Source organism: Nicotiana tabacum, chromosome 4 (assembly GCF_000715075.1).
Source record: "Nicotiana tabacum cultivar K326 chromosome 4, ASM71507v2, whole genome shotgun sequence".
Lineage (NCBI taxonomy): Eukaryota > Viridiplantae > Streptophyta > Magnoliopsida > Solanales > Solanaceae > Nicotiana > Nicotiana tabacum.
Window position 1 is genome coordinate 124,779,452 of NC_134083.1, and position 11,294 is coordinate 124,790,745.

The 11,294-nt window shown below is 34.7% G+C and overlaps 1 protein-coding gene across 4 annotated transcripts; it reads right to left on the reverse strand.

The window, feature by feature from the left end:
* Positions 1 to 4,839: 4,839 nt before the first annotated feature.
* Positions 4,840 to 10,149, reverse strand: LOC107816572 (uncharacterized). Of its 4 annotated transcripts, none has more exons than XM_016642294.2 (6): positions 9,690 to 10,149; positions 9,374 to 9,506; positions 8,596 to 8,746; positions 8,118 to 8,154; positions 6,891 to 7,185; positions 4,840 to 6,180 (listed from the first exon to the last, which is right to left on the reverse strand). In XM_016642294.2, the coding sequence occupies exons 1-6, from the start codon at positions 9,861 to 9,863 to the stop codon at positions 6,140 to 6,142; spliced, it is 831 nt and encodes a 276-aa protein (XP_016497780.1). In that variant the 5' UTR covers positions 9,864 to 10,149; the 3' UTR covers positions 4,840 to 6,139. The 4 variants fall into 4 exon arrangements, with proteins under 4 accessions (XP_016497780.1, XP_016497781.1, XP_075108497.1 ...); XM_016642295.2 differs by having other exon boundaries at positions 8,596 to 8,743; positions 9,690 to 10,147; XM_075252396.1 differs by having other exon boundaries at positions 4,840 to 6,200; positions 8,596 to 8,743; positions 9,690 to 10,147.
* Between the last annotated feature and the right edge of the window lie 1,145 nt (positions 10,150 to 11,294).

Sequence of the window (11,294 nt, forward strand, 5' to 3'; positions counted from 1 at the left end):
GAGTTTAATAGACATGAATATGAAAGAACAAAAAGATTGACGCATTTCAATAACACTTGATAAAATAATAATGATAAATACCATTATTCAAAGTAACTAACAATAGATGCACTTTATAGTTCTATTAAATATTACGTCTCATGAGAGGAACACAAATATTTTTAGATATTTTTTGGAAAAATTTCTATATAAAGTCTTAAAAATAAATATAAAAATTATATATTTATATGTCGGTTTGGTTCAGATTTTTTTACTCAATAACCAAATCAAACCAAAACTAATCGGGTTTTTAATCGGTTTGATTTGGCTTTTCGGTTTGATGCGGTTTTCCGATTCGGTTTGAACACCCCTAATTTCGTTTATATAGTTCAGGTCCGAAAACCAAACTTCATCTTTGCTGATACATGTAATTTAAATTTTAACAACTTATTATCATTAAAAAACCCTACCCTTTTTCTAAGCTTTTTCACCAATATAATAAATGTCGAGAAGAGTAACAAGCTAATATTGCTTGGCAGTAATTTATCAGCAGAGCTACTACTTTACATCTTGAAGGAATTTTTCACATCACTCGTATCTCTAGAGATTTACTTTGAAAATTTTCTTTTAGATAATTGTACATTTTTTCGTTTTATTTTCTTTTGGTAGCAGTTGAAATTATTAAAATATACATTTGTGAAAAGATAAAAGCATTTTGCGCTAAAACTGTCACACTCCAACCTCGGGAGGTACGACTGGCACACGACGCCCGAAGGCCCGTGCGAACCAATGTCCATACTTAGACCTTTCAACGTTGAAGTCTGAGTCCAACAAGGCCTCCAAATATAACACCAAAATGTAAAAAACTCACAACTAACTATGGAAGAAGCTTTCAACATTTTGTATTATACACAACCATTGCCAATAGAGTCGTAGCTATATTTACGTACACACTGGACACTAGCTTGCAAGCCTCTAAGAGTACCATAATATACAACTTGGTCGGAATAGGGTCTCACCATACCCAAAATGACAGAGACACATACTCCAATACCTATCGACTTTTGTACAGCTACTCCGGAGAAGTGGAGTATGACAACCAACCACTGAAACATGCACTCTACTGGGAAGGAACGTCACCGGGTCTATATTTACTTGTGGGCATGAACACATCGCCCAGAAGAAAGGGGCGTCAGTACAAAAGATGTAGTGAGTATTTATGAGGGACAATGTATGTAAACCAAAGGTATAACAGGAGATATAAACACACAAGTTTAACCTGAATGCCGAAGACAAGTCACTGGGGTGTGCAGTGCATTAACCATGAATCATGAATATATGCAAGTTTTGTAAAATTTAAGCCACTAATTGGGGCTATGCATTACATATAATATAATATCATTCACCCACTCTTTGGGGCATATCATCTCATGTCGTACCCGGCCTCATAGAGGACTCAGTAAAATCTCATGCTTTTATCACATCATATCTGGCCTCAGGAGGTCTCGGTTGTGCCTAGCCTCAAAAGAACTCGGTAATATTTCATATCACATTGTTCCGTACCCGGCCTCGTAGAGGACTCGATAATATTTCACATCTTGTCACATCATACCTAATTGATAAGTGGTTGCACAATAAGTGTCATACCCGGTCGATTATAGCACGACTCAGTATAATAGAGCAAATGCATATATATAAGTGCATTACAAGACCAATTTCCGGAGATGTCAAGGTTAGACCTAGAGTGAATTACATTTCATGACCTCATGACACCATCCGGGAACATCTCAAATTTGAAAGAAAATGTCACTAACAAAGAATGAATAAGAACATGAATATCATTTATCACGAAAGGCTTAGAACAACTCAGTCTTACAACAGAAGGATTGTTCATAAGGGAACGCTTATATCAAGACATGCCAATGAAAGAAAGTCGCCTTACATATCTTTTTGAAGGATCACCTACGCTTCCTGAGTTCTGAGTTCTTCATTTCTATAGTGATTATATTTACTTCCAAATGAATTTCCAAAATCAGTACCACAAGAATATAGATGGTACAGTGATGATCACGAGCCCCTTTACTTAAAGTTTCACCAAGTTCACTTTTGATTCTTGCCCTAAATCGTTTAGGGAATTCTTAGAAGCTTCAGAGCGTTTTGGGTGCTAACGCTCACAATATTCTGTAGCCTCAAAAAGAAGAATGTTGTGCTGTTTTTATATCCAATCTAGAAACTCCACCGCCTCAAGTGCCAAACGGGTCGCCCCGCCCTGCCCCGCCCCGGCCACTGCTTCCGGTGGGACAACTGGCGAACATCTGATGAAGCATAATCACACCTTTGTTCCCATAACGTGTAGCCGACCGATTGGCTGTGCCATAAGCCAAGTGGCCTTTGTCATACTCATGAAAAAGAGTGTTGTTGGTTAATTGTTATTGTTGGTTTTGTTTAATTATTGTTGTTGTTGGCGTTGTTATAGTGTTTAATTGTGATTGAATGGCAGCAATGTAATGCTGCTATTATAGGATGGCTATTGGTGGTAATTGGCAGGTGGTGTAGCTTAAAAGTGATCATATTCTACCACATTTTTCTCCAGAAAACCGACCGATTTCGGTTGGAATTCTCATATTAAAAACCCAGAAATTCATAATTACTGTCGGACTTCGGTCGGTAATTTCAATATGCAATCTGCAGAAATTTGAAATTATCGACTGACTTCGGTCAGAAATAATATATTTTTATTTATTTATATTTTAACAATTCCGACCAATATCGGCCGATACGCCAGTTATTTTACCAAAAATCACACTCATCAGCCAACATTTGACGTTTTACTTTTTATCTACTAATAGGTGTATTAATAGTCATTACTTATGATCTCACCTTCTCATAAATGGTACCAATTAACCACTACACACTTATTTGTTTTGTTGAAAACTTTCTACACCTATACATAGGAGTTTTCTCTCTCTTGTGATGCATGAAAAAAAATGGTGCAGCTATGTATGAAAGAGTATTGTAAGAAGGAGAAATTTTCTAAATACTCCGTTATATTAAAAACGAAGGCTATTAAATTAGCTAAACTACGTGGGTGGTGGTTATCCATGGATGTCCCTTGGACCTCAACTGTGAGCTCCTTATATTCCATCAACATAAGTTATAAATTGAGGGTTTTACTAAAATTAGTGTTATTGTGATCAACAATTTATGCAGGTTAGTTTGAGTGAGGCGACGCTCGCCATAGGACCATTGTATTCAGAAGGGAACAAATCAATTAGAATTAATATTATTAGTAGTAAAGTTTAATTTCTACTGCAGTGAAGCTCAATCTCTTGAAGAGAGTGAGATATCTCTGCACCTTAGTTTGATTTTTTATTATTTATTTTCTACTTTACCAATACTCCATGTAATGGTAATTTATATATATTAGATAGAAGTTTCATAAAATATAAAATCCAAGTAATTAAATTCATTCAGCGCCTAAGTTGTAGCAAATGTAATCTTCATGCAATGAACTGCTAAGTGTTATACCTTGCCAAATCATGAATAAAGACAATGCTAGTAATGAACAAGGATTTAGCAATTGGCATCTCCTGATTGGGTCACCACAATGATCTTTTCACCTAAGACTGTTATGAAACAGGAACCCGATCGAGGAGATAGCAAGCTAGATATTCTCTCTGTTTTTGTAGGGGTGGGGGTTGGGGCAGCCAGCAACGGATTATGTTTCTTCCGAACGCTAAAATTTATCCCATTACATCAAATTATACTTGGTTAAGTCTTAATAAGATGAGGATATATTAATTAACTTCTTATAAGTTAGTAATTATAAGAGTATTAACTAAACTGTGTGATCAAGGTGCCTTAAAGAAAAATCTTTAATGTCTTATAGCTCATTTAGTTGCACTTAACGAAGGTACGAATATTAGTTATTCAGTATATTTATTTTTTAATTTTTCAACCACTTAATAGATCCGAATTTTGAATGATTAAGATCTATAACAAAGTATTTATATCTATTCGTTCAAAATTTCTATAAACATGATATTTCACCATTATTCCATCCCTTTCACCCCTAACGTCGCAGTAGTACATCTTACCAGTCTAAACATCAGTGAGTTACCTGCGCACGGAAACTTCGAGGTATATCTGCCAGCATCCGCAGACTCTAGAGTCCCCTTCTATCATTTTATGTTGCTTCCTTATTTTTCTTTAGACCTTGATACATAGAAATATTGAGAATAAATTTTAGAAACTTGTGACTTATTTCTACCGAATTTTGGGAGTTGTAATTATTTGAATTATAGTTTATTTATTTCAGATATTTATGATTATTCCGCATTGATAGACTTACCTAGTCTCTCTGCCATCACGACCTCTGGGGTCGTGACAAATCAACTACCACCATCCTCACGACAATCATCACCATCAGCCACCCCCAACCGACATTCAACAACTGCCATCGTTAGTCTCACCACCACCAACCACCATATAATTTCTTTAATAATATATTATTGATGTAGTATAAATTAATTGTTGTTTTATTTAAATTTTATATTTATTAATTTTTAAATAAAAACAAATTTTATATGCCCAACTATTAAAAGAATAATAATTCATAATTTTTAGTATTAAGATCTTAATACAATATATTAATATTTCAAATGAATATATTCAAATTCAAACGTCTAGTCATCAACTGTCTTACTAAAAATAGATGGAGCCTCAGCCTTCTTGAACCAACAGGAATAATAGGTATAATTTAAATGTATAATTCTATCCCTACAAGTAAATTGGAAAAAACTAAAGAGAAAGAAAACTAAGGTGCTGAGGTAGGGGAAATTCCAAGGACGACAGATAACATTAGTCCATCATAGACAGTGCATTAGCAAAAATTAAACAAAGTCGTTTTTGACATAGTTGAAATAAAAACAGTAAGTTGCTTAAGTAGCATCCATTCTGAAGCATCCCATGATGGAGAATGAATCTTCTTCCTAGTTATAATCCAAAAATAGGCTTATACATATAAAGAGTATCAAATTTCAGCTCAAATTACAGAGAGAGAGAGAGAGACAGAGAATTGAAGATGACAGAGAGAGAGAGAGAGAGAGAGAGTGACAGAATTGAAGATGACCTGAGTCCTAACCATGGTAGATGAGTCTAGTTGAAGAAGTACCCAAGAGACCCCAAAATATCTCCCTAGGGTAACTAACTTCTGATGCATGGGAACTCCATATCCATTTAATGGAGTTCCTGAAAAAGTTAATGCAATATGATAAAGCTAAACAGATTAACCAATATTATCCACTATCCCTCCTACATTTTAAAGTAAAAGGGGCTAAAATTACCCAATTCTAGCCCCCGCCTAAACTTTTTACAACATTAAAAACAAACAAACATCAACAGTAAATTCAGACAATTTCTCTTATCCCCAAGAGACATTGCTGGCTTGTTAGACACAGTGTGTGATTATCAAAATGAAAATTTTAAAAAGATTTTCAAAAGGTGATTGATCCTAGTCTAAGTTCTAAAATCCTAAGACTAGTTAATAGTTAGCAGTAACAAAAACTTGGGACATCCTCATTCCCATGATTTCACAAATATTTCTATAACATCTACAAGTTAATAGGAGTAGCTTAAGTTGGAGGGATTAGCCATTTCAAGATCCACATTAAAGTGAAGTTGAAAAGACTACAAGTTGGAAAATTCTTGAATTTACAATTCTTTTTTTAAAACTAAAACTAACTCGGAACTTTTTAGTTGAGCCCTTCACAGGCAAAATCTTAAAACAATTTGCTCAGCCTTTTCCAGGGCTAAGCTTTTATAAAAAAGAAAGATAAAAGATGATGACCAACTCAGCACTTTTGATAGCTTGAGTTGGTGATGATGAGATGCATATGCATGCTTTGTTTCTCTCTTGAAGGACCCTTTCCTTACAAGAGAAGAAATGGTATGGAGAATTTTTACTCCACAGTTTTTGAACGTACCCCTTTGGGGGGCCTTAAGCTTCTGGGAAAAGCCCGTGTTCCATACGCGGGCCTCCATTTGACAAAGAGAAAGATGCAAGAGAACCATGGTTAGGCCAAATATCCTTCAGTATTTTTTGTAGATGATGAATGTTGTATCGATCTCTCTTGACCAGATGACAATTATAAAGTCTCTCTTAACGATGAGGTATTGGTCCACGCAGCGTCATTGTCACGCCTGTGGCACAGCAAAACAAACTGTCAAAGATATTAGTACCTCCTTCCCATCAATAGTAGCGCAATTAAATTAATGAAAACAAAAAGGAGGGCTGGTTGGGATTGGAGGAAATTCACATCGAGGAACTAGCTACTAGCAGTTAAAATTCCTTTCAAAGAAGTACTTTATTTCCTTCAATTATCACATAGAAAGGCATTAATGAAACAAATAAGAAACCAGATGATATTAATTGTTGGTAGGCCATAATTTGATGGCGAGCTTTAAGTTTGTTGACAGTTAGGTGTGTTGATATTGTAAAGTCAAAAACTATTGAGTCCATGGATTTCAATGCTAGCTTGAAAGTAAGGCTTCTCTGAGATATAGAGGCCTTTTCTTAGTTGTAGTCTTAAATACAAACTGATCAAATTGACTCCGACTTGGAATTTATTTCAAGTACATGCAGGTAAAGTGAAAAAGATAAATTTCCAAACATTAAAAGGGTAAGGGCTTTAAGAAAGTGTTGGTTATCTTTTCCAATGCCTAATTAAGTTTTTGGCTGAACATAACATATTCTTTCACAAGAATTACTTCTTCGGTCGGTTTCATTTTATATGATTGACTAGATACGTAGTTTAAAAAAGAAGAAAGACTTTTGACAAATATCAAAAGTACTTAAATCTCATGGTATTAAACAAAGTAAAAACTAAAGAGATTGGGTGTGATATGCAAACCTGAATGCAGTGCAGGTGAGGGAGCGAGGGAAATGGGGGTACCATAGTGCTGTGCTGGGTAACCCCCACCAGTGGAGTTGATAGCAGCAGCTGAATACTGGAAGAGATGGTGTGGGTACTGAACCCCGCCGTACCCCTGGCTGGCGGCTGTGTAGCCAGTCGTTCCTCCACCATTTCCTTCTCCAAAGTTCATGTAAGGGTAAAAGGCAGCAGCTGCACTGGATAACACACCACTAGCTGCAGTGCCATACACTGGATATTGGCTAGCTGCTCCTCCATACACGCTATAGTAACCCTGCACAAATTAACAAACATCTCATACTAATGTCTAGCATTATTCTACATTAATAATACTTGGCCATCCAATCCATTTCATTTCATATGACATTGATTGATTGGACACAAAATTTAAGAATCTTTTTGTCATGTACCAAAAATATCAATTGAACTAGTAGTCTTAAACATGTCATAATATTTCCGTGGTTATAAGATAATACGTATTATTAAGGTAAAATGAAGAAGCGAAGATTCATATCCACCCCAACTTGTTTGAGATTGGATATAGTTGTTACTTTTATTGTATAAGATAATGTTCATTAAGGTAATTAATGGGAAAGTTAAATCAAATATAAAAATGTACTATCATTTTTTTAAGGAAATTAAAAAGGAAAGTACCATACAAAAATAAAGTAAAGGGAGTATAATATTTACTAAAAATGGAAATATTGATCGTATTTTGGTTTAGGTAATTTTGGAAAAGATTGAATTCCATTACAAGTACAGTATTTGTTTAGACTGAGAATTTGCTCAGAAGTCTGACAAAGTTTATTGACGGGTGAGACTGTAAAGGAGTAAATTTCATGCATGCCACAAACTGAACTTCAAGATTCATGCCTTCTTTAGATGGGGAAAAGGAAATAAAGGTCAACAATTAGCTTTTGACTAAAACCAAATGATTCCTGCTTTGGACATCGTGCATTCCAACTGCGTCACCACAAACTTGTCTTTGACTTATTATACTCCGTTGTTTCAATTATGTAGCGTAATAAGATTAAGCGATAGGTATTTTTTCAAATGAATTAATAAAAAGATAATGTCACATCAAATGAAATAAATTAGATGCAAATTCATTCCTTTAACAACCAAGTAACATGCATACTGTAGTTCAACTGTTAAATGAAAGATACATAAGGAGTCGAAAGAAAGGATGAGATAATGGGTACAAACCGTAGGATAAGTGTAATCTAGCGAGTAGGGAGAGTACCTGACAGTTTGTCACAAGAAAACGAAACCAAAAAACATTAGAATGTGAAACTTGGTATACAAGTTTTCTAAGTGAACAGTTTGAGTACAATATCAATTAATGCATGAGTCATTTCTTGTCCTAGGATGAGCTGTGTATACATGATAATGTCGACATTACCATGTTCACTCACTCACACATACACACAGTGTGATTGAGTGAGAGAGAGAGAGAAAGAGGGGGGAGACATTATGATAGATAGAAAAGAATGGTGGAATGAGTGAGCATGCGTGGATAGAATCCTCTTGTATAATGAGGTGTTGTGTCTGACCAATGAGTTGGCATATGCACGTGAAGACTCACTCGTCCCCCCCCACAACGGAAAAAAAACAAGTAATTGTATATATATTACAGTAGTAGAAAATAAAAAGCATATTCTTTAAAATATAACTAGTGTCATACCCATAAAGATTGTAAGGGATGCCTTGTTGGATGGCATAATGAGGGAAGGTTGCTGCTGAAGGAAAAGCTGTGCCCAACCCACCTCCTCCTGCTGCTGTTTGAAACCCTCCTTGAAAACCACTCATCACCCTAAAGTTTCTGCCTCCTCCTGCTTATTATAATTAATTAAAGTGTTTTAATTATAAGTCATACTAACCATAAAAAGGAAAAAATAAATAGAGGAATGAGCAGAAGTTTTCCTTATTGGACACAGTGGGTTTGGAAAGAGTACTAGTATTAACTTGAGAGAAAATTAAAGGTAAAATAAAACACACAAGGCATGGCAAAAAAAGCAAAAGGTGGTGTTTTTTTTACACAGAAGAATGAGCTGTCATGCTTTTGTAAAACATATCCTGTCACATGGTATACTGGTGGTGCTAAAGCGAAGAGCATCCTATATAAAGTGGGCTCTTATTCATAAATCCATGCCAACATACACACAATCTCAACAAAGAATTACTACAACTTTTTTCCCATAATGGGGAGTATATATATCTGCTTAAAAAGCAGTCAAATATACATAATGACCATCCACTAATTAATAAGTACTATCCAATGGATGTATGTACCATGTATAATTAAAAGAGTTGAATAAAAAAAGTACAACATTTGGTAATTAACTATACCATTTGTGATGAAATAAAGCGAAATATGCTAGAAAAATTACATGTGATAATAGGTATAAACATTTAAAAGGGGATTAACCTACTGAAAAGGATAAAATAATTATAGTGTATACCATGTTTAGGGGTAGTAGGCTTAGATCTTTGAACACCCATGGAAGCAAGATTGCAGTTGGCCCTTCTGCCATCAATGACAGGAGCAGCATCCACACAAGCTCTCATCGCTGCTTCTGGCTCACGAAATGTTACCTATTTTTGGAAGCCAAGCCAACATGATCATATATCAAACAAAAATACTTAAGAGATCTTCGCTACTACTTTCCTGTCATTTCTTTTAAAATGTAAATTGAAAAAAACTTACCAAGACATGACTGTAAAGATAGTTTTTTTTAAAAAATAAAAAACTAACAAGATGGAAAAAAAGTAACGTACAAAGCCATAGCCTTTGGATCGTCCAGTAGCCTTATCAGTGATGACGACAGCCTCCAAAATATCACCAAATTGTTCAAAGTATTTCCTCATAGTTTCCTTTTGAGTCTCCCAAGCCAACCCCCCTACAAACACCTTTGTGTAGGTCGTGTCCCCAAATTGACTTGATGGAGTCATCTTCTCTGAATTCTCTAATTTGATCGATGAATAATAATCTGAAAAAAGTGAATATGGATCTGGCTATTACAAAGAGATCGATCTAGTAGATGAAGTGAAGGATTTTCTCTTTCGACGAGAGAAAGTGGAGGAATTTTGGAAGGGAGACAATTAGGTCAGAGAGGGGAAGGAGGGAAAAAAAAAAAGAGGGAGAGAGTAAAATGGGAGGGAAGAGAAAGCAAAAGAAAGAGATAGAGGGGGAAAAAAGGAGGAGTTACGGACATGAAATTATTATAGTATACTCTACAGTCTACATTGCCTGCCCCCAACTGCCTTTACACACTGGCTTCCTCTACTCTCTTCACGCGCTCTTTTTCCCTCTCTCCCTTTTCCCCGCCGGCCCTTTTCAATCTCTAGATATTTTTATTTTTTAAAACACCTTTTATTTGAAATTTGGATAGCTTCTTCGGATCCAACATAATTCTTGGACTTAACATTAACATATGTACTTCTTAAGTACTCAATTACATAGGATAATGATATTAACTGATAGTGACACTATATTGGTTGCAAAATGCATGTGGAAGTATTTTAGGAGTCTCATTTGTCACAATCAATTATTGAATTTACATTTATTAGAGCCCTTCTATTTCAAATTGATTATTTGTAATTTGACCATGTATTTATTATTTGTTCAAAGAACTTGTGGATTCATGTTGTATCTATTTTGTTTAAAGTAATAGACATAACTCGTGGATCACTTTTTGTTCTATGTGATTATTGTGTTTAATTTGAAAAAAAATTATTTTAGAAAAATATATGCATTATTTTAACATGAGGAAAGACAATATTTAACTTGAACTTTGGGATTGGAATATTTATGCCATCTAAACTGACAAATTCACTTCCAAGCACAAAAATAGAATAGGTAATATATACAAAAATTCAACTAAGATTCTTCAACAAAGTCGCTAGTTGATATGTATTTTTTGGTACGAAGGAGTGAAACCATTGTATCACTTTATTAAATTGGAGAAGAATGCATTACGTTTAACTCTAAAATTTAAATGTTATTTGCGTAAGAAATATATTATAATTGTAATAAATTTTAATTTTAGTTTACGTATATACATAAGAAAAAATAGAAAGATAATGTCTTCATGTCATGATAAAGAAATGAACCACTAAAAAGGGGAGGACTGATACTATATGATTTTAGAAAGCGATGTTCTACCTTCAAATTGAACTTCCCAAATTTTCTTTGTATGACAATTTCGACGTGCTTCATCTATAGCCAATTAAATTAAAATGGAAGAAAAATGAAAATAAATAAAAAGAAATTTGAGAGGAAAGTGGTATACACATCAATGGGGAGAGAGTAGGATAGTGAGTGGAGGGTGTATTATTATGTTTGGCCCAGGCTGGCTGTTGCTTTTTGATTTTTTAAAATGA

Bases quoted from the DNA above. Each gene is read 5' to 3' on its own strand.
- LOC107816572 (XM_016642294.2), bottom strand. From the start codon at position 9,863: ATGACTCCATCAAGTCAATTTGGGGACACGACCTACACAAAGGTGTTT. The intron at 8,747-9,373 runs GTATACACTATA...AATTATAATAAG, and splicing joins GCCTACTACCCCTAAACATG to CAGGAGGAGGCAGAAACTTT. The intron at 6,181-6,890 runs GTTTGCATATCA...GCTGTGCCACAG, and splicing joins CTCACCTGCACTGCATTCAG to GCGTGACAATGACGCTGCGT.